The 27596-nt window shown below is 50.9% G+C and overlaps 1 protein-coding gene across 11 annotated transcripts in view; it reads left to right on the top strand.

Moving 5' to 3' along the window:
• Nucleotides 1-9638: 9638 nt before the first annotated feature.
• The window catches only part of TJP1 (tight junction protein 1), a 162465-nt gene continuing 144507 nt past the window's right edge, over nt 9639-27596 (top strand). For 5 of the 11 annotated variants that reach the window (XM_056124450.1, XM_056124449.1, XM_056124447.1 and 2 more), the window contains exons 1-2: nt 9639-9879; nt 19470-19602. In XM_056124450.1, the coding sequence (XP_055980425.1) occupies nt 9695-9879; nt 19470-19602 (318 nt within the window). In that variant the 5' untranslated portion in view covers nt 9639-9694. The remainder of the gene's footprint in view (nt 9880-19469; nt 19603-27596) is intronic. The other 6 variants (XM_056124456.1, XM_056124455.1, XM_056124445.1 and 3 more) reach the window with 2 other exon arrangements.

Here is a 27596-nt window from a genome sequence, read left to right as displayed (position 1 = left end):
AACTGAAACCCAAGCACAAAATATTTGTAAGTCTACAACTGTACCTCATGGTGTCTCACTAATAAAAATTTAAAAAAAAAGTTTATATAACCCGAACACTGGGTGAGGTGGAGATGAGGAAGGATAATTAGGTGCTGAGATACTGGATTTCCTTCTGCATGAAATTTAATACTATTTTCATCTTTTTAGAGCCTGACACTAAAGAAAATGATAGAATCTAAAGCTGAGATAAATATCTGCTATTAAAGACCAAACAGGAGGGGACAGAAGGAGGTTGTGGTTACCGCCCACCAGCCTGAGACTTGGCATACTCAACTGCTACAGTAGCTGTCAAGCGAAATGAATGCCCAACTGGAGGAAAACTGTTTGTTTTTCTTTTTAAACCATTGGCTGGTATATTTATTTTTATTACATAATTGTAATTACAATATTTAAAGAGTTGTATAATTTAGGCGTATCTGTTACTTGGAGCTATCTGTACATTTATATGTAAAGTGCCTTGTGTCTCTGAGGCAGAACCGTTGAAGTATCGCTTAAATGGTGCTTTGGATTCTAAGAAACAAAGCTTCCATCTGAGAGTGGAAGAGGAATAGATGGAGCCACATGGCAATTGCTCTCAGGGCCAGAGAGTGCTGGGCAGAGCACTCGCCTTCTACATGGCTGACTCTGTGTGAGTCCTCGCCCCTCACAGGGTCCTTAGATGAAAGAGGCAAAAGGAAAATGTACAACTTCTGTTTATATCATGTGTGTTTGTGTGTGTGTGTGTGTGTGCATGTGCGCATTTGTATGTGCGCGTGTGTATGTGCGCGTGTGTATGTGTGCGTGTGTATGTGAATATAGAGGGACTGGAGAATAGTTCAAAGAACTGAGCACATTTTTCCATCCAAGAGGCCTGATCTTTTAATATATATATATTTTTTAATGGAGATACACAGTTATGAAGTTGTTAATGGTTGGGTTTTAGTCTTATAATATTTCAACACCTATCCCTTTACTAGTATACAATTCCTACCACCAATGTCCCCAGTTTCCCTCCCCTGTCCTGCCTTTTCTTCTCTCACTCTCTCTCTCTCTCTTTCTCTCTCTCTCTTTCTCTCTCTCTCTCTCTCTCGTTTTCAGCATTATGGTTTGCAATACAAATACTGAAAGGTTATCAAGTATATGCCTTTACCTATTTTCAACACTCAGTTCTTGTCCAGAGTGATCATTTCCAACTATTATTGTCATACTGGTCCTATCTCCATTCTAACTGCCTTCCACTCCTCCCCCCACACACACTTGTGGCAAGCTTCCTGACCTTTGAACTCACTGCAAGGTCCCCAGGCAGTGTCAGGAGCCATCTCCAAGCGCTGAGCCAAATGGCCCCCAGCATCACTGGTTTGTCCCCCAAATAACACAAAGACAACACACAAAATCTGTGAGAAGTTACTAGGAGAGACATCCAGAAAACATGTTCTGCACACGATTTGCAATTTAGAATAGATCAATAAGGAGCAATTGATAGGAAATAATAAGTCCAGAAGAAATAATTGAACACCCAACTCAATGTATCAATAAGAAAAAGACACCACATGAGACGGGCAATTTCCCAAAAAACAAAGTAGAAAATGCTCAGTTCCACAAACAGGAAAATGCAAATGAAGATCATGAAGGGGCTCTGGAGGCCAAAGCACATTCCAGACAGCTCAGGACCCTGGTAGGACCCCCGGCACCACATGACCTTCTGAGCACTGCAGCACCTCCAGGAAGCCCTCACCCCCGCAAAAAAAAAAATCAACGAAAAGGACAGAGTGAAATATTCCATGATAAGGCTAGCAGTAAGTCCAGATCACCACCCCTGCCCTAGGGCTCTCGCCCTTCCTGAGGAGTTGGAGGCACTGAAGGAACAAACTGATAATTGCTCAGATCCCCAAACAGGCATGCCTTGTTTATTAAAAACTGCCTGTATTGGAGCTGAGGATGTGACTCAAAGGACTGGAGTACAGGCTTTGCTTGAGGGAGCTTCAAGATCCATCTGTGTTACCACATGGTTGCCCCAAGCTGGGAGGTGTCCTCAAGCACCAAACCAGGATTAAGCCCCAACCATCAAGCCAGGAGTAAGCACTGACCACCAAGCAAGGAGTAAGTCCTGAGCACCAAACCAAGAGGAAGCCCCGAGAACCTCTGGATAGGAACCAAAAAGCAAAAAAAAAAAAAAAAAAAAAGTTTTTAAAAAAAAATTTGTTTGTTGGACGACACCCAGCAGTGCTCACAGCTTACTCCTGGCTCTGTGTTCAGAGATCATCCTGGCAGGCTCGGGGATCATACAGGGAGTTGGGCATCAAACATGCTCTGCAACATGTTTAAGTGCCTTACTATCTCTCCATCCCCAGGGATTTTGAATTGAAATAACATTGATTTATAGCCTCCTGCATGTGTCAGGCATCCATCATTAGAATTCAATATGTATACAGAGTTAATCACTTAATGTTCAATTCCAACCTTCACTCCTCTTTCCACCCCAATTCCCACTCCTATCCCTTCTAATAATGCCTCGTTGGTCCTCTGGTCTAGAAGGATTTTTGCATGCTTTATTTCATTCAAATTCTCGTCTGTTTCCTCTCCATCCATGGGTGAACTCAGATGGGCGTCTGTCTCTGGCTTATTTCACTTAGCATAATGCCCTTGACGCATTTCATTGTTCATTCTTCATCGGATAATTTGTCTCATTATCATTCACGTGCAATACCACGCATGCCACTTTCCCCCCACTGCCTGTTTTTCCCATATTTTTCCCTTACAATGACTGAGTTGTCAGACAATATTAATTCTGTAAATGGATCCACTGCTCAGAGCTCTGTGCACACGCTTTAGAAACCAGAGCGTAGTGGGAGTTCTGCCGTGCATCTTCAGCCAGGATCTCAGGAGGACCCAGGGCTGGTTCATCCCGTCCCTCAACCCCGCCTCACAACAACCCAGTCTTCTGGTCTCCCCTGGAGGAGTGGTCCCCTCCCTGCCCCCGCCCCTCCCCCTCATCAGCAAACACCTGCTTTGGTCCTGCAGGTTTTTCATTACACTGCAGCCACTCAGAGACAATATAGACCCTTTCTCTCCATTCTTTACCTGTTTCTGGGCACCCAAATCTAACTGCCCAGACTTTTTGTTTTGGTTTTGTTTGGGGGCCACACCTGGCGGTGCTCAGGGTTTACTCCTGTCTCTGCTCTAAGGGATCACTCCTGGTGGGCCTGGGGGGCCATAAGAGTACCGGGGATCAAAGCTAGATCAGTCGCAAGCAAGGCAAACACCCCCCCCCCCCCCGCTATACTATCGCTCAGACTTCACACATTTTTAAAAAAATATATCAATGATTGCAATTAATACTCTTTTACATTTTTATCTTATTTGATCTGGGGCCCACACGCCGTAGTACTCTGCACTCAGGGACTCACTCCTGGTGGTGCTCAAGGGACCGTGCATGGTGTCGGGGTAGCATGCAAGGAAGTACCTTCCCCCTACACCATCTCTTCCACGCCCAAAGAATCTGTTTGCATACATTTTATTTGACTCTCTTTATCCCCTTAGAACTTTTTCAGAAATTAGGTATATATTTATACACTGATATCTTGGGGGTGGGGTGATCCCTAGCAGTGTTCAGGGGACCTAGATGGGTTTTTTCCCTTCTGGTAATTGTCACCCAACTAGACTGGCGGTTCTCTCGACAACGCTCAGAGGATCTCACTGCTGGACACACGCAGAACACCCCTAAAGCTTCCATTATCCTGATGGACCTCTAAGCCATTTGCTCAGTTGGTAAAGGTAAGGTAAAGGCCCTCCCGTTGATCGTCGATTTGCTCGAGCGGGCCCAGTAACGTCTCCACTGGAGACTTTGTTGTTACTGTGTCTGGCATATCGAATACTCTCGGTAGCTTGCCGGGCTCTCCGAGAGGGGCAGAGGAATCGAACTCGGGTTGGCCATGTTGGCCGCTTGTAAGGCGAACGCCCTACCCGCTGTGCTATCGCTCAGTTATCATCTACTAAAACATTTTTCTATCATCCCAGCAAAATAAGAGACTATCCAAGCAACCTGCTTTCTATCTGATGTCGTAGCAGCAGCTGGTCCTGTTTTCTCTGTTTGTTAAGATGGTTTGATTTGGACGTGGCAAAATCTCATATTGAAAGTTTGTGTCTAGGGACGGGAGCACAGCTGACCTGGGCTTCATCCCCAGCATCCCATATGGTCCCCCGAGCACCGCCAGGGTTAATTCCCGAGTGCAGAGCCAGGAGTAAACCCTGAGTACCACAACAAAAACAGTCTGATTTGCGCATGCCAAAATCTCATATTAAAAGTCCATATTTGAGTTTTCTGAGATTTCTAAGTTGAATTTCAGTGGCTGGAGAGAATGACAAACAGACCAAACTTGGTCTCTACTATTCCTTTCCCCAGATGATTCATTTATGAAATTTGACGTCCGCTAACTCTCCTCTTCTTCCAGCTGTCCCTGTAGCCTTCACAATAGCTTCCCCATGGACACATCTCCATTTGAAAAACCACTGTTGAGATCTCTAGCAATGAGCGTAAGACTGGGCAAAGAGAATATGTTCAACAAGGATCCATCCAAGGGAAAGTAGATCAAATCGCTCAGTCGTTCAGCTCTCCTGATAGTTTTTAGGAGGAATTTAAGATAGAGAGAAAGGTAGATCAAGAATAAGCACATTGGCGTATATATGCTGCCTGCGCCCATGTGCTGCTTGTGCCCACATAGCCAAGCACATGTGGGCTGAGCACATGTGTCGCCCGCATCTCCCCTCTTGAGATGTGTACTTTCATACTTTCGTGTCTAATGCTAGGATGTGTGTAGGGGCTCTCTCCGCCCTTGGAGAAGCCCGTGTTCTCTCTAGAGTACGTTACTCTCTCTCCCTCTCTCTCCCTCCATACCTAAAAATCCTCCAAATAAAATCTATTTGTTTCAAAAAAAAAAAAGAATGAGCACATTGGGGCCAGAGACAGCATTTGCTATGCATGCAGTTGCCCCCAGATCGATCCCCAAGATGGCATGGTCCCAAGATGGCATGGTCCCTGAGAAATGTTAGGCATGAGCCCCCGCAGAAGCTGAGTGCATTCCTGGAACATCTCCAGGTGTATTCCAAAAACCAAAGGAAAAGGAGAAAGAAGGAGCACACAAAAATGTCTCTTTGTTTAGCTTTGGGGCCACACCGAGTGATGCTCAGGGCTTACTCCTAGCTCTGCACTCAGGGATCACTCCTGGAGGGACTCAGGGGACTATATGGCATGCTGAGGATTGAACTCAGGTCGGCTGTGTGCAAGGCAAATACCTCCCCATGGTACTAGATCTCCGGCCCTGTTTGCTTGTCTTTTAAACCTTAAAGCTTCATCGCAGCCTGACATGCTTCTCACAATGAGACTGTCTGCTTGTTGGTGATGAACACAGAAGAATTGTATTCAAGTTCTTCAATGGATATTTTACCGTGTGGGGAGCAACAGCTATAATCAAGGGCTATTTAATTACCAAGTGCTTTGTGTTACAGTGCACCCTGGAGCCAGCCCTTCCCACCTCCTGATCAGTCTGATGGAGCGAGTGGCAGCTCTGGGTCAAATGCGACAGCGCCAGATGGTGCCAACCTTACTCAGAGACACAGAAAAAACAATCCAGCTCATTTGATGTGTGCAGGGAGAATACAGACTAGATCGTACAGCACTGAAACCTTTGCGACAGAAGCCAGAACCCATGTACATGATTATCATTGCCTATGGAATTTATAGAGTGATTTAAAAATCTTGCAAAACATATAACAGGTTAAAAAGTAATATTGGTTGCGAGTGGTTCAGACCCTCATCTGATGCGACCAACGGACTACTTACCTGTCTTCTTCCTAACTAACAGCTTGAATTTTTGTTCAGAGGGACAATGGGCCAAGTTAAAAACAAATGAAGAAAAACTCTTCCCTCCTTCCCTTGCAGTGAAAGGCATAGTTAATAAAACTTAAATAGAAGTCTTTAATTGTTGCTTCCTGAAAAACTAAAAAGAGGTCAGGGCTGAAGCGGGTAGGGTGCTTGCCTTGCATGCAACAGACCTGGGGTTCGATTCCCGACATCCCATAGACTCCCCTGAGCACCAGCAGGAGTGATCCCTGAGTGCAGAGACAGGAGTAACCCTGAGCACTGCCAGGTGTGATCCCCCCAAAGTTCCTGGGTGTCTTATGCCTCCGTGAGGTCGTCTTCCTGAGCCCAGACTGACATGATAATAATTTACTCTTATAACACTTAAGGGGGATAAGTTTTAATTTGACGAGTCATGAAAACAATTTCTCGATTACTTGCATCAACAACATTCCTCCCTGCTATATTGTATGATGTGGATATTTATTACATAGTGAATAGAAAATCAGTGAATTCTTGTGGCTGGAGTTATAGGAAAGCAGATAGGGCACTTGGTCTGCAAGTGGCCGACCCAGGTTTGATCTGTGCCATCCCAGAACACCTTACCACTGTGCTGTCGCAGCAGAAAACCAAATTGCTGTGCCCATTCGCAGAGAAGAGCAGTCTGTTTCCTTGAGAGGGAGAGGCTGGAGGGATCGATAACTCTGCTTTTCTGTTTTCAATATGGTTTGTCTGAATGAAAGAGCTACTTGACACCCAAACTGAAGGATGCTTCAGGTGTCTGCCCACTCCCGGCATCCCCCTATTAGAGATCTTGTCTCATCTCAGTGGGAGGAAACTATTAAACCATCAGAGAGCTCTAACCTGCATTGAGTGGTGGGTGACATTTCACACGGGGAACTGGCAAGAGTGAGAACGAACTGCCCCAGCCCTCCCCAGTCCACTGAAGTTGGGGCAGTTGGTGTGATTCTTCTGTTTCATTAAATCTGTCTTTATAATACAGAAACTCTCATGCTATTGCTTATAGAAATACTTCTAGGTCTTTCTCTTGTGTGTGTATGTGTGTGTGTGTGTATGTGTGTGTCCTACCTGCTGTCCTACCTCTCTGGCTCAAAATAGGTTTGTAAATGGGTATAAATCAGTAGGTATGCATTCTCAATGTATAGTGCATTGTTATGTAAATATGTATCTATGAATTTTGTGTGACTAAAGTTATATTCTATAACTTTAATCTGGGGGGGGGGACAGTCTCCATTGCCTCTTCCAAGCTATGTCAGATTTTATTATTTTACCATCCTTGGATCCAGGGGGTGAAGGGGGTGGGGAATGGGGTTCTCATCGGGATTTTAAGGCGCACATCTGTGAACACAAGACGGAATGAAGTGACGCTAGAACAAAAAGTCAGAAGACAGGAAAAATAGAAAAACATGGGCCTGTAGAAATTGTCACCCACTCAGAGGTTCTTGGGCTGCATTGAGAGAAGCCGTGAATGGAGCTGAACGAGGGAAGAAGTTGTGCCAAAAAGCATGAGGCATCCCCGGGGGGGTTTCATGTTAAAGGGGTTTCTGATACGTTTCAGACCGCTGGACACTAAGAGCTCACCAGGGAGATGAGTTGAAAGGGATCCAGAGAAGATGTTTTTCCCAGGCACCACCGAGATGCTTTTTTAGATAGGCCAATTCTACTAGCAGAAGACAAACTGTTCAAAATAAACACTGAAAGGGATCCAAGTGGGCGGCATTTCCCAGCCCCTCCAGAGATGCTTCTTAGTGGAACTCAATTCTACTGGGAGAAGGCAAACTCTGTTCAAGTTTGATGAGTTTATGATGTTTTAATGAGGACGCGGAATGCTTCCACACTTAATATTGGTCGTGGTTCTATTAAATAAATTACTTCTACAACCTTTTAATTTCTCTACATAGTTTTAACAGTTTTGGAATATGCAAGAGAATGGTGAGTGTTGGGATGAATTTTGGTCGCAGAATAGTCTTCATTGTCCCTATTGTTCCAAAAAATTAAGTAGTTGTATTGGTTCACGTTTATTCTCCTGTTTCACTGTGGGCAGTTCTGAGCTAGGGTGCAAGGGAGAATGTCATTCTCTCTCCACACACAGACACACACACACACACACGTATACACAGACTGAGCATAGACACATATATGCAGGATGTATGCTAATATGTATATAGACATATATACGTGGTTGGTTTGTAAATAGGTATAAATCAGTAGGTATGCATTCTCAATGTATAGTGCATTGTTATGTAAATATGTATTTATAAATTTTGTGTGACTATATGAACATATGCAGTGCATCTATAAACATGCTCATATACAAATATGCATTGTGCATGTCAATAGGCACATGTACATTCAATGATGTGTGTAGTACATATGTAGTATGTACACACCTATACATCAAGTATCACTGTCACTGTCCTCCCATTGTTCATCAATTTGCTCCAGTGGGCCCAGTAACATTGTGAGACTTGTTACTGTGCTTGGCATATCGAATATGTCACGGGTAGCTTGCCAGGCTCTGCCGTGCGGGCGGGATACACTTGGTAGCTCGCCAGGCTTTGCCGTGAGGGCGAGATACTCTCGGTAGCTTGCCAGGCTCTCTGAGAGGGGCTGAGGAATCAAACTCGGGTCGGCCGTGTTGGCTGCATGCAAGGCAAATGCCCTACCCGCTGTGCTATCGATCCAACCCACATCAAGTATGCAAACACATAATATGCATGCATGTACAGTGTGCGTGTAAATATGTGGACATGCAGCATGCCTGTGCATATGCATTCTGTATGTAACTCTCAAAGTATGTATGTAAATATATGCACACAATTACAGCATGTATGTGCGCATAAGTCGATGTGCACATGTGCGATAGAAATACACATTTGCATTATATAGACTGTGCTTTGCACCATGCATGCAAACACATACATATTTGCAAAGCATATATGTGACATTGTGTAATATGCAACATCTGCGCTGTGCATATACGTGTACATATATATGTAATTGCATGATCAGCAATAAGTCAATATGTACACACAAATGGCATGGATGTGCAAATGTGTGCACACGTCAGGCAGAATGCATGCACATGCGTTGTGTAAGCAAATTTGCGTAACTGTGCTTGTATGGTAAATGAACACAAACACACGAATATAATGTGTGCACCTAAACTACGTAAATGGACACAGGCAGCATATGTAATGTGTGTACACAAACCGTGCATGTAAATGTACAGGCACACTATGTAGAGCGCATACATAAATCATGCGTATAAATGAGTAGACACACTGTGCGTAAGTAGGCACAGGCACAGAGTGTACGTACACACATCACACGAGTAAACAGGCACGCACATGTAGTGCGCTCATGAACCGTGTACATCGGCACCCATGTGTAGCGTGTACTTGAACTGTGCACGAGCGCACACGAGTGGTGTGGGCATGAGCCGTGCGTGTAAATGGCGCACGCGTGTCGCGTGCACACGAGCGTGCGTGTAAGCAGCGCCGGCCCGCGGGCCCGCGCGCGGACATCCTTCACCCGCGCGCAGCATCTGGCGCGACGCCCGCGCCCTTCCCCGCGCCGAGAAATCCACCGCCCGTGTCGGCCGCTCGCTGCTCGCGCCGCCCGTGGGGCCGTGGGGCGGCGGCCGGGGAAACTGAGGCGGGCGCGGGCGGCGCGGGGCGGGGCGGCGCGGGGCGGGCACGCACGCGCTGGCGGGGAGCGGCCGGGCACGCACGGCGTTGGCGGCGGGAGCGGGAGCGGCGCTGGCGGCGGCGGCCGATGGCCCAGGGCTGATCTATGCGGCGCCTGGCGGGGCTGCGGGCGCTGCGGTGTCTGCGGCGCCGGCGGCGGCGGCGGGGCCCGGGGCGCGAGCGCGGCGGGGACACCATGAAGTACCAGAAATACCTGACGGTGCTGCAGATGGCCATCGGCGTCACCCCGTCCAACCGCGGCAGCCTCCTGCCGCTCAAGCGCCGGCTGTGGTGAGCGCGGGGGGCGCGCGGCGGGCGCGGGGAGGCCGCGAGCGCGCGCGGGGAGCGCACGGGGCGCGGGGGGCGCACGGGGTGCGCGGGGAGGCCGTGGGGCGCGGGGTGTGCACGGGCGCCGGGGGCGCGGGGTTGCACGGGGCGCGCGGGGGGCGCGCGGAGGCCCGGGGGTGCACGGGGTTGCACGGGGCGCGCGGGGGCAAGGGAGGTGCACGGGGCGCGCTGGGAGGCCGCGGGGGGTGCATCGGGCCGGGGGTTGCACGGGGCGCGCGGGGGGCGCAGGGAGGCCGCGGGTCGCGCGAGGAGGCCGCGGAGGCCCGGCCCGGGGCGTGCCGCAGCCATTTCGGGGATGCCCGGGCCGAGCGCCCCGCGCGCCTCCCGCGCTGCCCGCCGCGCTGGGCCCCGACCCCGGACTCGCCCTTTGCCCCGTGCGCGCGCTGGAGGCGCCGGACCCGGCGCGCACCGCGTCTCCGGGCGTCTCTGCTCGGGGGTCCGGGGTGAGGGTGGGCTGGAGGCGCAGGTGCAACGCTCCCGGTGCGACGGGTCCGGCCTGTGCGCCCCCCCTCCTCAGATCTGCAAACTTAACTGCATGCCCCCCCGCCCCGCACCACCCGGGAACTTAGCGAGCCCCAGCGCGCTGTGTGCGGGCACGACGGGGTCGCGTTGGATTTTGCGAGTATTTGAAATATGTGGTATGGAGCCCATGGCCAAGGCATACTTGAGACTTGAGTACGGAGGTGCTATCCCCAAATAATCAAGGAAGAAGAATTGGGGGAGGGGCTAGGAAAGAAGGGGTGGGTCTGCGGGGGGGGGGGAGAGAAAGAGAAGATCGTGGACCTTTCTTGGTATTCCGGGGTTGAATTTTGGAGTGAGTGGTCCCCTATGGTCCTGCGCGTTTCAGCAGCGTCTTGGGGCACTGAGGCGGCTGTCAGGCATTTTAAGAAAAGTGGATTCTGGTCTCTAAGACAGGCTGAAAGGACGGAGCAGCCAAGTGGGAACGAACAAAGGAAAATACATTAAGAGTGGAGAAATGGGGAGTTAAGACAAAGCCCCTCCACCCCACAAATGAAGAAGGATAAAATCAAAGGAAGGGGAGGTGGAGTTGGCATTTCAGCTCTGGCGTCCTCTGCTCCTCCGTGAAATGAGTGCCAGGGAGCTCAGCGGCCAGATGGGCTGAAATAATGAAGTCCCCAAGCTGGACCTGGCGCTTGCAAGTAGCAGTTCATTCCCCCCACCCTGCCCCCATTTGCTTAAAAATGAGAACAAGGCCCGGCTGGAGAGAGAGTGGCACTTACCTTGCATGGGAGCATCCCAGGCTTGATCCTTGGCATCCATAGGGTCCATGAACATGGTCAGGAGTGATCCGTGAGTTCAGAGTAGGAGTAAGCCCTGAGCATCACGGGTGTGCCCCACACCAAAAAATAAAAGTAAATAAAATGGGAGATCTTTAAATTTGATGAGGAGCAAGCGACTCGTCCGGTCCAATTAGGAGCTGGACTTGGAAGCAGGTTCTTTCAGATGGAGGAGGCAAAGGTCATTATCAGGTGTCAGAAGCATCAGAGAAGAACTTTTCAGAAAAAATACAGGGGTCAGGGCTGCAGAGATGGTGCAGGGGTTGAGGCTCATGCCTTGTGGGCAGAGGACCCTGGCTTGATCCCCACCAATGCCTAGTCTCCTAAGTATTGTTGGGAGTAGCCCTTGAGCTATGGACCCCAGAACTCTAAACATATACAATAGAAATAAAATATAAACATATATTTTTATATAGTTTTAAATCTTTATATTGAGAGGTCAGCACCAAGAGTCTTTTTGTTTGTTTGGGGGGCACACCTGGCAGTGCCCAGGGCTTCCTCCTGGCTCTGTGCTCAGGTATCACTCCTGGTGGGGCTTGGAGGACCTTTTGGGGTGCTGGGGATCAACCCTGAGTTGGCCACAAGCAAGGCAAGTTCCCAACCCACTTTACTACCACTCAGGCCTCCAGCACTAAGAGTCTTATGCCCTCCTTGCTTTTCTTCTTTTTTAATTTTTGGGTCACACCTGACAGTGTTCAGGGCTTACTCTTGCTTCTTGGTTCATCATCAAGAATCACTCCTGGTGAGGCTCACAGGATCAGATGTGGTGCTGGGGATTGAGCCTGGAGCCTGCCATGTGGAAGACAAGCGCCCTGCCCATTGTACTATCTCTTTGGCCCCTCTACTTGTCCTTTTTCCTGAGCACTCAGCAATACCTAACCCTCCATGGCACACTGAATTTTTAGGTCTAGCGCCCTTTCCCCCACCTAGAGTGTCAGTTGCATGAGAGCAGGACTTTTGCACATAGCTCATGTCTAAGTCCTACAACGAGTGTCTGGTCCAAATAGATTCTGAGAGCCAGAGAGATAGTATAGGGGTTAAGGCGCTTGCCTTACAAACAGCCAACCCAAGTTCTGTCTTCAGCACTGCATCGGATCCCCCGAGCACCTCCAGGAGTGATCCTGGAACCCAGAGTTTGGAGTAATCCCTGAGCACTGCCAGGTGTGGCCCCCAAGCCAAACACCAAAACCACAAGGGTTCTCAAAAGATGTGTGCGGTGTAGCTGAATTCTTCATAGTGTGAACTGGGGAGAGAAAGTCAAAGCGTTCTGTTTTCTGGATGTTAGAATTAAAAACTAAGATGTGAGAATTCTATTGGAGGAACTGTTTGGGAAAATTAACCCCCAGTGTGGGGTCTATTAAAATCGGACACAGGAAATAAAAGCTGGGAGACCAGAGTGATAGGACAGTGGGTAAGGTGGCTGCCTTGCATGTGACTGACCCGGGTTCAATCTCCAGCATCCCATATGGTCCCCTGAGCACCGCCAGGAGTGATCCCTGAGTGCAGAGCCAGGAGTAACCCCTGAGCATCGCTGGGTATGGCCCCAAGTCCTCCACAAAAAGTGAGATCACTAAATTTTTTAAGTTTGATTTTTTTTTTAAGTGCAGTAAGTTTGATTTGAGTTGTTTCACTTCATTGTAAGGGCCACACCTGGCAGTGCTTGGTTGGCTGGGGCCACTCCCTGTGGCAATGCCTGGTAGATAACCTGGTAGGTAAACACGCTGTGTCAGGGATCAAACCCAGGGACTCATGTCAGCAGTTGATTTTCTAGAATCACTTAGATGAGACAGTGTGGAAGCCAGTGCTCCTGGAGAATTCGAGACGGGAGCCATGTTTGGGGTGGGGGTTGTTGAAGGCGTGAGAGTGAAGTTCTTTCTGCAGAGCAGTAGGGGGTCCCATCTGGTCATGGGCCAGATGGGCAGGATGGACTGTGGACATAGTCCTGGCCCTCTGGGGCTTTCTACGAAGATGTGAACATATACTCTATCTATCTATCTATCTATCTATCTATCTATCTATCTATCTCTTTTTCTTACTGCTTTTTGGGACAAACCTGGCAGTGCTCAGGACTACTTCTGGCTCTGGGCTCAGGGATCACCCCAGGTGAGCTCAGGGTACCGTATGGGACTATATGGGGCCCGCTCGGCTGTGTGCAAGGCATGTCTCCTACTTGCTGTAGTTTCTGTCCGGCCCCTGTAGTTGACTGACCCATGATGCTTCCAGGGCATGCCCACTGGTGCCTCATTTGACTGGGGACCAGCAGGGCCACCCCATGATGTCTGGGAAGTCGGGCGCTTTCCAGCCTGTTCCCTAAGCCCTGGACTCTCCCTGGCCCCTGGCCCAGCCCAGTTTCCTGGGGCATGGACATGCAGGGAGAGGGGGTGCCTTTCACACCCCCCGCCCCCCGGCCCTGGGCTAACTCCTCACTGCTCAGCCAGTGTGTGGCCCAAATAATAGTCATTCCTGTTCTGTTTCCTGTGGAAAGTGAAGAATGTTTTCATCGTCGTTTTATTAGTGTCAAGTCTTGAGTTTTCCACCGGGCTCCTTGAAGTGTTCATGTGGTCCTGGGTCTGAGGGCAGAGAGCTTTGAGGGGAAATAGGCTTGTCCTGGGCATTTGGTCTGGCTAGCTCTGAAGGCCTGGAAGAATCAACCCGTAAGGTCACCTGGAATCCAGTTTGGCTGCCTTTCCCGAGCTTAACTAAGCTACCAGCGCCCGGAGATACAGAGTTCTCTGACAACTGTCCCTGGACCCGCTGTGTGCCCTGAACCTTGCTGGGATGGCCCTGGTGGTCCCAAGCATCCCCGGGCCTGAGCAGCGCATGCAGGCCCAGTATCATGGGGAGGAGGGGGCGACCAATGCACCCCCCCCATGCCCCGTACAGCACTGTTGGGGAGACCTCATGCCACCAAAAAGGACTTTCCAGGGATGCTCTAAGCTGTAAGAGTAAGGGGCCACTTACTCTTCTGGGGGTAGGCTGTGTGTTTCCGGTTTTACAATGAAGTCATGGCCCCCCAGAATCACACATCAGAGGCTGGGTTTTTTTTAAAAAAAAAAAAAAGCTTGGTGCAAGGACATGACACAGGGGAAGACCTTCTAGAATGTTCTTTGTTCACGGATGCGCATCCCCTCCCCTGCTGTTGGCCACAGGCCTGGCCTTTCTTGATGTTGACATCGGACAGTTCAGTCCTTTTTCCTGAGAACCACGGAGGCCCTTCCACTATGACCCTGCCCAGAGAGAATATTATTCTCATCAATAGAATCAGATTTGACTTTATTTGAATCACTGGGGCAAGAGGAGTTTGGGCCACTGCAGGAGGGCTCAGGGGGACTTAGGTGATGTTGGGGATAGATCTGGGCTTGACCTGGTTCTGGTGTCCTGATGCCAGCTGGCCTAAGCACTGGTGGTTTCAGGTACCCACTTCCACACTGTGGTTTGGAGTTCTCTTCTTTTTGAGGGAAGGTGCTGTTCATCCGGGCATCCACTCCCTGGGTTTTCCTGCCCTGCCCCTGCTGGCAGGTGGGAAGGAATAGTGGGTGAGACGGAGCTTTTGCTGGTCCCTTGGTGGAACAGCCTGGGCTTTCAGGATCTCAGATTCTTCAGGCAAAGTTCTTTCTTCATTTGTTTCTTTCTTCACTTTAGGGGCCACACCCAGTAGTGCCCAGAGGGCCTGTTGTTGCGGTCCTCAGGGCCATGTGTGGCGCTGGACATAGAACGCTGGGGTCAGATCCTTTATTTTTAGCGCTTGCTTTTTCCTTGGAAATCAGAATTGGGCCAGGGAGAGGAAGTTGGGACTCATTGGCCTGGAGTGAGCCATGGTCAAAAATGTCTGGGCCAGGAGGACTGATCAGTGGTTGGAAGCTTGCCACGGATGTGTGTGTGTTGGGGGGGGGGGGGTAGGAAGGGCATTTAGGACAGAGAAAGGACCACTGTGACAACAATAGTTGGACATGATGGCTCTGGACAAGAACTGAGTGTTGAAAGTAGGTAAAGGGATGTGCATGATAACCTTTTAGTATCTGTAGGGGCAAACCATAATGCCCAAAGGGTGGGGGCATGGGGAAGAGAGAGAGAGAGAGAGAGAGAGAGAGAGAGAGAGAGAGAGAGAGAGAGAGAGAGAAGTGAGTGCCTGTCACAGAGGCAGGCAGGGGTGGGATAGGAGGGAACCTGGGGACATTGGTGATGGGAAATGTACACTGGTGAAGGGACAAGTGTTGGAACATTGTATGACTGAAACCTAACCTTGAGAAACCTTATGACTGTGTATCTCACTGTGATTCAATTACAAAAAAATAAATAAATAAAGGGCTTGGAACTAGGTCCCCAAGGTCATGAGCAATAACTGGCTGGACGGTCCCTGAAGTAGCAGGTTGGGGACCTATGGGGTATGGGGAGACATTTAGGGCCCCTTGGGGCCACTGGCATGTTGGGTGGCGTCCCATGCAGGGATGCTGCTATGGGGGTCAGAGAACTAGCACTGTGGTAGAGGAATTTGTTTCGCTCGCAGCCAGCCCTGGGTTCTATCCCCGGAACTGCATAGAGTCCCCCCCCACCCAACAGGCACCACTAAGAGCAACCCAACCCCCCACCCCCATTAAAACCAATAAAGACTTGTTGCTAAGCCAGGGGCATCTGGCCCTGGTCATGATGCAACACGCATGCAACCTTTGGCGGATGTTCTTTTTCTTTATCTTTTTAAAAATACATATATATTTTAATTTTTTCCAATTTTATTTTATTTTTATAAAAATTTCACAATAATTTATTATTTTCAATATCCCAACACCAATCTCACCACCATTATACCTTCCCACCACCATTATTTCGAATTTTCCTACCATCACCCATCCCTGCCCCAAAAGCTGGTCCTAAATAATTTATTTTGTATTGCTTGTTATGAATAATCTGTTAAAAATGATTTAGAAAAGTTTCTTTAGAGGAAAATGTGTGAAGATTGTTGTATCTCACCCGGGAGCCAGTAAGCCCTTGTATAAGAGATTACTAGCATGTTGTTACATGTTGAGCCTTGTGTGCTAATATCTACTTATTTATTGATGGAGATCAGTTGCCTTCTACCTTACACCCCATCATCTGTGCTGTGCCACTCTTGGTACATCGGTGGAGTAGAGCATGGAATCTCAGGTGGCCTTGATTATGCCCATGTGCTCCAGGAATTCCAAAATTTTAAATTGGGTGATACTGCCTGGCAAGCTCCCCATGACGTATTCGATATGCCAAACACAGTAACAAAAAGTCTCACAATGGAGACGTTACTGGGCTCACTCAAGCAAATCGATGAACAATGGGAGGACAGTGCTACAGTGCTACAACTGGAGATGACTTTGGGGTTCGGAGGTCTCTAAGCAGCTTGTTGCTCTCTTCCGAGATTTATTGATGAATCTCAGGATCATGGTCGTAAATGAGCTTCTATGGCACCTGAGGCAGTTTATGGGCGTGACTGCCAGGCTCCAGGAGAGTGGGGGGAGGTCATCCATCCCCAGCTCCGTGTGAGCCTGGGGATTTCCGTCACCAAAGCCACATACCTGAGTTTTTTCAGCAGATTCATTCTCATGGATGAGGCTTGTCCCGAGCCCGTGGAGATTGGCTGTGAACTGGGCAGCAACTGGGTTTTGGAGGTTCTCAGCTGCTGGGGCTCTGTTGGGACGGTGGTGGGCTCACTCGCCCCACTCCGGGTCGCCCTGGAAATGAGGTTCAGTCTGGCGAGGTGTCTGGAGACATCTCTCTGGCGGATGTTCTAAATGTCCAGATGGCACTTGGCAGAAGGTGGCAGAAGTTCCCCTTTTCTTACGCAGCCAGCCTGTCTTCCCTCCCACAGGGACCTCAAGCAGAAGTTTGGTTGAGTTGATAGCAGCATGATGAGATGGAGTATCAGATCAATTTTTCTTTTATTTATTTTTGGTTTGGGGGCCACATCTAGTGATGCTCAGGGCTGACTGCTGTCTCTGTACTCAAGGGATCACTCCTCGCGGAGCTTAAGAGACCCTATGGAGGTTCTGGGAATTGAATCTGGTCTGCGGTATACAGGCAGCTCCCTGTGTATTATCGCTCCTTTTTATTCTTTAATGCCCTCAGCCGAGGGACTGTCCACAGCCAGGATGAGAAGCCAGTGACCCATGATGAAGGAGGAGGTGTGGGTGAGGGGGTTGACTCCCCTTGGTTTATTTATGATTCTTCTTTTGTAGTTCATTCCATCATGGGGGTTAGTAGGACATTAGGGGTTTTTGGGGGGAGTGTGCACCCCTGGTGGTGCTCAGGGGCTCCCCCATGCAGAGCCTGGACCTCCGCCCTTGGAGCATCCCCGAGGCCTGGAGTCCAGAGGGGATTGGAATTAGGCCGATACATTTGCTGGCCCCTTGTCATATCTAAAATCGAGTGTATAGAAACGATCCTTCCTGTCTGTAGAATTTTGTTTTTTGGGGTTTGAAAAACAGGCGAAACGGGGGTGTTTTGTTCTATCTGATGCCCCCAAATTAGGAAGAATTCCACATGGTTTGCATTTTTTCCTTCTGCTGTAATCTGACAGCAAGGCCAGACGGGATCAGACCAGACCAGAATAGAGTGCAGGAGGAAACGGAAGTTATGGCTTTACAATTCTTGATTTGCTCCCCCTTATGTCCTCTATTTTAGGGGGGCTTAGGGGGAGCCGCACCAGGCGATGCTCAGGGGTTACTCCTGGTGGTGCTGGGGGACCATAGATGGTACTAGGGATCGAACCAGGGTTTGGCTGCGTGCAAGGAAAGAGCCCTCCCCGCTGGACTATCACTCCGGCCTCGATGATCTTTATTCTTACATAAAATTAAACCGGTTTTGCTAATCGTCCACTGTGTGCATTCTTCTGTAAATAACAAGAGACCGATTTTTATCCCTTTCAGACATTTTCGATCTGTAACAAAGGAAGTGGGTCATAAAGATGGACAAGCGTCCCCATTTTTAAGCTTACAATAAGACAGCTGATTTTCACAAGCCTTTCTTACAAATTTCTTTCTTGGTCATCTTTGTCATTCGAGGATAGTAATTTAATATAGATAATCCCATGTTTCCGAGCACCTTACTCCAAAATGTGACTCAGAAAGTCTGAGGTCATGCTTGGAGTAGAGGCACCCGTGCCCTCCCCAGCACTGTGGCACCCCTAGAGAGAAAACCCATATCTTGAGTGTGTGTCTATGCATGAGCATGGGGCGGTGCCAAGTGGTGTCTGACCCTAGTGTGCGCTCTGCCTGAGGATAGAATCCATCTGCTCTAGAAGCCAGATGATTTTCAACTTTCCTTCTTGTTGAGTTTGCTGGGTCAGGTAGTCCTGTTAATTTTAGATCTGTTTCATGCTGCCCAACATCATCTGGACAGACCTATTCCCTGGAAAACAGGTGGAGAGCGAGGCTAACTCTCCCACACCCCCCTCCACTTTTAGTGAATCCAAAAGTTGGATTATCAGGGCTCTAACAAGAGCCGTTTCTGAACCACTGCGTGGCTAAGAAGGACTTGGGAAGTGGGTATGTGGCCAGCTGCAGCTCTGCCGTTACCCTTGGCTGAAGCCCAGAAGTGATGACTCTTTTTCTGTTGTTTGTTTGGAGGGAAGGCACCTGGCAGTGCTCTGTGCTGACGTTTGACTCTCAGGGATCACTCCTGGCTTGACTCAGGGGACTCTATGGATGCCGGGTGTGGAACCCAGGTCAGTTGCATGCAAGGCCAGCATCCTATTGGTCTGGCCCCAGAATTGAGGACATTTGGGGACCAGAGCAATAGTACAGCGGGGAGGGTATTTCCCTTGCACACTGTTGACCCGGGTTCAATCCCCGGCATCCCATAGGGTCCCCCAAGCATTGTCAGGAGTGATTCCTGAATGCAGATCCAGGAGTAAACCTTGAGTATTGCTGGGTGTGATCAAAAAAGTAAAACAAAACAAAAAAACATTGAGGACATTTTAAGAATGATGGCTTTCTGTTTTCTTTTTCATTTTTGGGCCATATCCAGCGATGCTCAGGGCTTACTCCTGTCTCTGCACTCAGGAATGACTCCTGGAAGTGCTCTGGGGACTCTATAGGATGCTGGGGATCAAACCCTGGTCGGTTGAGTGCCAGGCAAATGCCCTCTCTGTTGTCCTAGGCTCTGGCCCCAGGAATAATGGCATTTCTCCAGCTGCCCTTTCGTGGATGCTCACAGGACACTGCGCCCCCCCCCCCAGACACCACTTGACAATTTCCTCTCCCTTTCTAGGGTCACGCCATCCTCTGAAAATCCTCATGGTGCTACTTCTGGTGTGAGCCAGGGCAAACCTTCCTTACGACGCATTAAAGGGCGCTTACACCGGAGCAAGAGCCTGGATAGTATCGACTTCTGTGAACTCACGGTAAGCCGCACGCTCCTTGCCTGCCCAGTGCTGTCGGGGTTTTCCTGTTCCTTTCAAAGACCGAGCAGACCTTTGCTTCTTTTGTCATTGTTGGGCACATCCAGGAGACTTGTTTGAGGACAGAGAAAGAGCATCTCTTTTTGGTCAGAGCCCATTTCTCCAATGGGTGCCTACGAGCACAGTTTCTTTTCTTTTATCTTTTTAAAAATGTTGTTTGGGAGTCACGCCCAGTGGTTCTAGGGCTGACTCCTGGCTCTGCACTCAGGAATGACTCCTGGAAGTGCTGGGGGTACCCAAATGGGATTCTGGGAATCAAACCCGACTTGGCTATGTGCAAGGCAAGTGCCCTCCCCGCTATACTATCGCTCGAGCCGCTAAAAGAATGTTTTCTTCCCAGTCTCTGCATGAGCTGTTTCTAATGGATGGTTCAGAATGCGGGTCAAAAAACCAAGATAAAGAAATGTGGCCTAAACTCCACAACCAAAAGCAAATGAGTGGCAGTGGCTGGGGTATAATAACGTGGTGTGTGCCAAGTTGCCAAGGGGTGCCTCTTTGTACTTCCTATCCCTGAGGGGATATGTGTCATTTTTGTGGGGCTGCTAGACTTACAGTGGTGATGTTTGGCAGTGTTTGCAAATGTAGATCGTAATGGTGTACACTTGAGACTGATATCACGGCCCTCTGTCAGTTATTCCTCAGTTAAAAGACTGAACTTCAGTATAGGATTAATGCCAATGTCTTAGAAAATGGCAAATCCACATATTTTTCCCCCTGATGGGAAGCAGGATTCATGGGGAGTGGAAATGACTCCGACACTCTCAGGAATTTGGCACTGGCAGGGGTCCCTAATCCAGCGTGTGTGTGAACCCACATCCATCTCGTGTGAGTTGCTGTCAGCCTGTGTCTTCAGGCTCATCAGCACTGAGTGTGGTCAAGAAGATGCAGTTCTCCTGAGAACTTGAACATGGCCTGGCACAACGCCTCCAGCCGTATTGTTCTGAAGCGGGGGCTGATGTACCATGTGGTCCCCAGCCACTGGAGCCTGTGACTTTTCACAGGTAACAGGGGGCAGAGAGGATGGTCCACTGCAAAGATTTATTTCCAGGGATGCTTAGGGGGGTCTCTGGATAGGCCACAGGAAACAACCCCCCATGACAATGTGAGGACCCCTGCATCCAGCTTCCTGGTAGACCAGGAAGGAGTGTAGCGCATGTCTCCTTGGCAGAACCTCACCCTGGTGGCAATGTTCGATTCAGACTGATTTGTGTCCCCGATGACATTTTGCCCAGCCACGGGGACAGGTGGTCTATGGGCGTGATGCCCATTTGTTGATGTTTTGGAAGGGATATGGCTCCCTTCCCTGGCCTTTCTGATCAATTGTATTGACCTTGTTTAGAAGAGAGACTTTGAAGGCCACAATGAAATTCTTGAATTTTCTTTATGCTGAGGTTTTGTGGCAGGACTCAAGCGCCAGTGTTTTGATGTGTTTTTTTTTCTCCCCTTTGCGTGCTAAAGCTCTGAATTTGGCTGGCTCTATTGATGGTTGCGGTTGCAAGGTTGTATAACATTAAACCAAAGTTCTCTGGAGGCTGTGGCTTCTCTAACTCTCACCTACAATCGCTGTAAACATCGGGGGATGGGGAGAGTCTGTATTTTTCACTTTTTATTTTCCCCATTTTAGCGATAATTCTTACAGAAGTGATGTCGCTCAGTCATTGGACCTGGGGCCTGGACAGACTGTACAGAGAGGAAAAGCTGGCAGAGGATCTGTTTACTGTACTGAATAGGATTTAAAATTGACCGTAGCTCCGTCCTGATCTGTTCTGTGACGGCTGATCCGATAGAAGTGATTATGCCATCCAAGCAGGAGAAAGCGCCATGTGTGGTTGGGCACGTTCCTTGATTGCTCCACCCCCGAGTTTGCTCCCAGGCTCCCATATCTGTACCCCAGCTCCGCTCATGAGGACCCCAACATCGAACTCCATGAGTGTGGTTAAAATCTGCTGAATTGATTCCTTTCTTTATTCTTCCTTTGTCTGGGGGCCAAACCAGCGCTCAGCACTTACTCCTGGTTTTGCAGCCCGGGATGGTTTTGCACTCCTGGTGGTGTTTGGGGGACCATATGGGGTGCCAGGGGGGTGTTAGCAGGGGGTGGTGGTGTTGATGCTAAAGGAGCTGGTGGGGGTGGTGTTGGCAGTGGGGTGCTGGTGTTGGTGTTAGATTTGCTGGTAGTGGTGTTGGTAGTGAGGTTTGGTGTTGGATTTGCTGGTGGATTTGGCGTTGAGATGATTGTGGTGGTCATCTCTGCTCCCTGAGACCCCTGAGACTCCGGGCCAGCAGCTGCAGAGTGTGCAGAGCTGTAGCACACAGCCTGGGTGTGCAGGCACTGCCGTGGCTGTGCCACGTCCCGGCAAGGGACCCCACTGGCTGTGTGTGAGCCTGTCCACTGTGCCCATGAACCCGGGACACATGGATGAGCAACACAGACACCTGTGCTGAGCACTGGAGCTGAATTACATGATCTCTACCTGTGTGTGCCCTGCGGCCTTGGTGTGGGCGTCACAGTAGACGTGCCAACCGAGCAAGCTCTGCAGACAAATGTGTGGGCATCACTGCCAGGCATGTGCAGCGCTGGCTAGGCCACAGTGGCAGTTCTGGGGGTGTTAGTGGTCCTGGTGTGGAGATGGTCATATTGGGTTGGGGGAGGTGCTGTTGGTCGGAGAGTGAAGGTGTTGGTAGTGGGGCGCATGGAGGTGATTTTAGTGGTGGTGGTGGTGGAAGAACTGATGCTGACATTGGTGGAGCTGGAAGTGTGATGGTGGTCGGATTGGTGGGTGGTTTGGGGGTGGGGCGTCAGTGGAAACGGGAAGGTGAAGATCCTGCAGCTGAAGATGGTCGTGGAGTAAAGATAGCAGTGGAGGTGGTGGAGATGGAGGTGGGGATGGTGATGGTGATACTGGTGCTAAGATGGTGCTGTGTTGGTGGTGGAGATGAAGCTGGCATTGGTGGAGCTGGAAGTCACGAGGGGGAGGTAAGAATGCTTGTGGTCATGAGGGTATATGGAGGTGATGGGGGAGGGAGTAGTGGCATTGGAGAGAGAGTGGCATTGGGGGTGGTGCTGTGGTAGAGGTAGGGGTGTTGGTGGTGGCATGGGGGTTGCTGGAGACAGGGGTGAGGGTCTCAGGGTGGTGGTGGTGAAGGTGGGGGCGGGGTGTGACCCTGATTGGTGCTGGCAACATTGGATGCACCTATTCTGACCCTCTCCCTGGCCGTGTCAGCCTTTGTCTGTAATGGGTTGGTGTTTGAATAGTTTGGGAAGTGCCTCCCAGCAGTGCTCGGGATTCTGGGTGTTGTGGCTGGGACCCTCCAGAGCCCCCCAGCAGCCCCCAGAGGCCCCGAGGTACCTGGGACAGAGCTTGGGGTCTCGCTCTGCTGCCCCTCACAATTCCTCCCTGGCCCCTGCTGCTGACCTCACAGCCCAGACTCAGGCCTTTCGGGCCTCTGCCAGCCCCGGCCCCCTCCAGCTCTTCCCATGAGCTCGCCGGGCCCTTTGCTGCCTCTGCTCTTCCAGGCTTGGCTTCTGAGAGGAGCCAGTCCAGGCCTGGCGGGGACACAACCTCCCGCCTCCACCACATCTGCAGCGGCACCGGGCACAGAGTCTGGCTTTGCTTCTCTCTCAGGGCAGAGACTCCCTTCTCGCGGGCTGGGCTGGAGGGTGCTCCCTCCGCTCCTCGTCTCGCTGCTCTTCCTGCAGCTCTTCTCTGAGCCCATCAGGCTGTGCGCCCAGAGCCAGGCCAGCCCGGGGCCCTCTGCCCCCACTTCCGCCTCGCACACCCCCCGCTCTGTACCTGGGTGCTCTTCTACCTACTCCCTCCACCACCCCCAGCCAGCGCCCGCACTGAGAGCTGCCTCGAGAACCGCACCTGGGCAGCCCGGTCCTGCAGCCAAGGTGTGGGGGGCTTCGGAGATGAAGCCTCCCCCATTCTGTTGGGTCTGTGTGGGTTGTGGGGGGGTCTTGGAGCTCTGCAGAGATGGACTGCGAGGCTTGGTGGGGGAGGCACAGACCTCTGACTTAACTCCCCAGCCCCCCGTGGGATTCTCTTATGGGGGTGGGGAGGGACACGTCAACAGTGCTCGGGGAACCGTGTCGTGCTGGGGTTTGGACCTGCGGTTCCTCCATGCAAAGCCTCACTCCAGCCCTTGGAGTCTGCATCCTACGCCCCCGCTCCCCCCCCCCCCCCCCCCCCCCAGCTGTATCTTTTATTTCTCCAGGATGGCTGGCCTGGCCTCAGTGCAGCTCAGCGGCCACATGGGGGCAGCACCGTCCAGCCGGTGCTCTGGGTGGCCTGGTTGGGCTGTGGCCTGGGGCTTCCTCTTTCTAGCCGCTGCTGCCTGTCCTAACCCATGAACTTGGAAGTGAATGTCTTTCCAGCCGGAAGTCATCGGCGTCGCTGGACTTTCTAGAAGGGACTGCTGTCGAGCTCTCTGTGAGCAGTCCCAGCTTTCTGGGGGGCGATTTATGAGCCACGAGCTGTGACCTCCCGGGGGGTCCATGCAGTGGTGGGATCCAATTTAGGTCCTATGTGCCTTTGCTCTGGCCATTTGAGCTGTCCCCTCGACACCCATGCTGTTTAGGGGTCACACCCAGTGGTGCTCGGGGGTCTGGGGTTTTCTCCTGGTGGTGTTTGTGTTTAGGGGGACATGCAGTGCTGAAGATGGGGTGTGGGGGTCCCGCATATGAAGCCTGCACTGCCCCCTCTCCCCGGCCCCCATTTCCCCAGCTCCCTCTCTCAGGCCCCGCTCCCGGGACCCCCCTCTCTCAGTCCCTTGCTTTTGTTCTTTGGGATAGAAAATGAGTTTTATAAGGAGTACAGGGCTGCCAGAAAAAAAGTCAAGCTTTGGCTTTTGTTTCTAAAGTAGCTTCATATCAAACCGATTCTCCGGAGACCCAGACCCCAACAAGTGATTTTAGGTTTTGAGCTTTTGTGTGTTTTTGTTTTGGGGTCACCCCGGTGGTGCTCAGGGCTCTACACTCAGGAATCACTCCTGGTGGAGCTTGGGGAACCCAACGGGATACCGGGGATCGAACCTGGGTTGTCTGTGTGCAAGGCAAATGCCCTCCCTTCCTCCCTTTTCTTTTGTGTACTGAAGATTCGTAACAAGTATAGAATAAGGATCCCAGAGCAGCTTTTCAAACAACCTAGGTGCTAGCAAATCAGATGGTTTATTTTGTGTTTCCACACTGTGATATTAAATAGATATTTTTTCTTTATTTTGGAGCCATACCTGGCAGTGCTCAGGGCTTACTCCTGACTCGGTGCTTAGGGCTCACTCCTGGTGGCTTGGAGAGCCCTATAGGGTCCCAGGGATTGAATCTAGGTTGGCTGCATGGGAGGCAAGGACAGCCCTGGCCGCTGTCCTATCGCTTTGGCCCCACAGGGCCCTACTTTAACTCTTCTGGAAGCAAAAATGGTTTTCCAGAAGGGGAGAGAGATTTCCCCTGGTACTTTCTTGTATCTAGGGATACGTGTGTGTGTGTGTGTGTGTGTGTGTGTGTGTGTGTGCCCTTTGTGCTTTCTCTCTCCCTCTCTCTCTATATATAGTCTCTCATATATATATGAGACTCTCATATATATCTCTCTCTATCTCTCTTTCTCTCTTTCTCTCTCTCTATATATAGAGAGAGGTATGTATGTATATGTATATATGTTGGTTTGGGGGTTACTTCAGGTGGTTCTTGGGGGGTGCTTCTGACATTGCTCAAGGGACCAGGTGGTGCCCAGGATTGAACCCTCATGTAAACCACCCCCCTGCCCTTTGAGCCTCCTGTCTCTAATTTTTAAAGACTGTGGTGGGGTGGGGGCTCCCATCAGTTCCCAGAGAAGCTGGACTCCACTTGGCCAGCCAGGCCAGATGATTCTTTGCTTAGCCCTGGCTGTTCTGGGGTTTGGGAAGGTCACCCCACCAGCGCTGGGGATCCAACTCGGGGCCTCACGTATGCCAGGGACATGCCCCTGCCTTGGCGCTGTCTCCTCGGCCCTGCGTGGTCATTCTGAGATGAAACAGAGAGCTCAGTGCTGACGCTGGAAACGCCTCAGAGTGCGTCCTGCGCCGAGAGCAAACGGACCACGCGAGCCAACAGATGAAAGGGGCTTAGAAGGTGCCAGAAGGGAGCTCTGCCCGCGTCTGTGTCCCTCCTCTGACCCACCCTTTCCAGATCCTTCCTGGAGTCATAGGCCTCAGTTTCCCTCTGATCCTGCTGCTTTGATCTGGGCCGCTTGCCGCCATGCTTGCCATACTGGTGTGTTTGACGCCCTCGACTGTGGCAGCGATTTCAGACACCAACCCAGCAATCGGCAGCCTTGGCCCTGAGTCTAGTGAGAAGCCTTCGCTGGCTTTGCCCGCTCCAGGGCCAGCCTTCGCCTCCATCCCGTTGGCATCCGAGGTCAGAAAGCATCGGGGGTGGGACGGGGGCCCGCGCTGCTCTCCGGGCCCATCCTGAGAAGGCCGTGTTCTCTTTAAACATTCCTGACTCACGTAGTTTGGGCCCGTTCAAAGACGTCATTAGCGAGAGGCTCGCTTCTCCGGTCCTGCGGGTGGGTGGCCCCGAGATGGTCCATTGGAATCTTTCAGCTGGGCGTCCCTCTGGGTGGGGCGGAAAGGCTGGGCAGGGCTGGGCAGGGCTGGGGTGACTCCCGGCCTCGGCAACTCTGTCATGGGGAGTGATCTTCAGGCCTTCCCTTGGGCACCCCCTCAGCGTCTGATCCCTGGTTTGACCCTGTGTTGACCTTGAGTCCTGCGTCTTCCATCTCATCCATGGCAGCCATGGGCCCAGACACTGCCGTGGACCAGGCATGGGGAACCAGTATCACCTTCTCTCCAGGAACTAGGAGCGCCTCTATCTGGGGGCTTGGTGCCTGTCAAAACCCCCTTCTTGGGCTGGACAGAATGAGCATAGGCTAAGGCACCTGCCAGGCACTGGGCCAGCCCCCAGTGCTATTCATCCAGAAGTGACCCCTGAGCACAGAGCCATGAGTAACTCCTGAGCACTGCCAGGTGTGATCTGATGCTCACCACCCGAATTCCCTTTCCTGCCACATTTTAGGCTGCTCGAGTGAGTGGGAGCAGAGAGCCAGAAGTCTCTGAACTTAACTTACCTTGTCAATCCCTTTTCTGGAAAAAAAAAATCCCGTGTCTCCCTGGAAATCTACCTTCTTTAGACAAGTAGGAGGCGCCCTCAGTTGTCAGTTGTTCCCTTCACTTGAGGTTCTTCCTGTACCCCTCAGTCCAGCGCCCCACCAGGGCTGGGGAGAGGTATTTGGTCCTTTCTGGATAAGACTGTTGTAGAAAGCTGGCGGGTGTTGTCTCTGGATGCTTCTGGATTTAAACAGAATTATGTCCCTTCCTGGATCTTGCTGTTTTACCCTCATTATAGGAGGACTGTTGGAATCTTTATTTTTTTCCCTCTATGTCGGATCAATATTCTCTCTCTCTCTCTCTCTCTCTCTCTCTCTCTCTCATTTCCCGGCCATACCTGGCAGTGCTCAGGGCATTCTCCCAGCTGGCTCTTTGCTTAGGGATCACTTCTGGCAGGCTCAGGGGAACCTGTGGGGAACCAGGGATCAAACCTGGGTTGGCCACATGCCAAGCAAGTGCCCTCCCTGCTGTCTTATCCCGGCAACCCCTAGAAGACCTCCCTTCTGCCCCAAGTTTCTCCATCGTTCTCCCTTAAATCTTTAGGCAGAGCGTTGAAGGTCCCTGTGTTTGAATCTTTCATCCCAATGTTATCTATGAGTGAGGTTGGGGGGGGGGGGCAGGGTGGATAGTCCCACTGTGTCCGCCAGCAGGCGCTGGTGGCTGAGGACCGAGGCCCTGGCATCTCGTCTGTGACCGGCGCCTGTCAGAGAACCTCTCCCTCACGTGTGACCCGCTCCTCCTTCCTGTGGGTGGTTGCTGCCTTTCCCTGTGCTGAACTCACACTCCTCATTACCATA

The sequence above is a fragment of the Sorex fumeus genome, unplaced genomic scaffold, assembly GCF_029834395.1.
Source record: "Sorex fumeus unplaced genomic scaffold, SorFum_2.1 ptg000051l, whole genome shotgun sequence".
Classification (NCBI taxonomy): Eukaryota; Metazoa; Chordata; class Mammalia; order Eulipotyphla; family Soricidae; genus Sorex; species Sorex fumeus.
The sequence above is the reverse complement of the archived record's forward strand: the minus strand, read 5'-3'. Positions and strand labels throughout refer to the sequence as shown.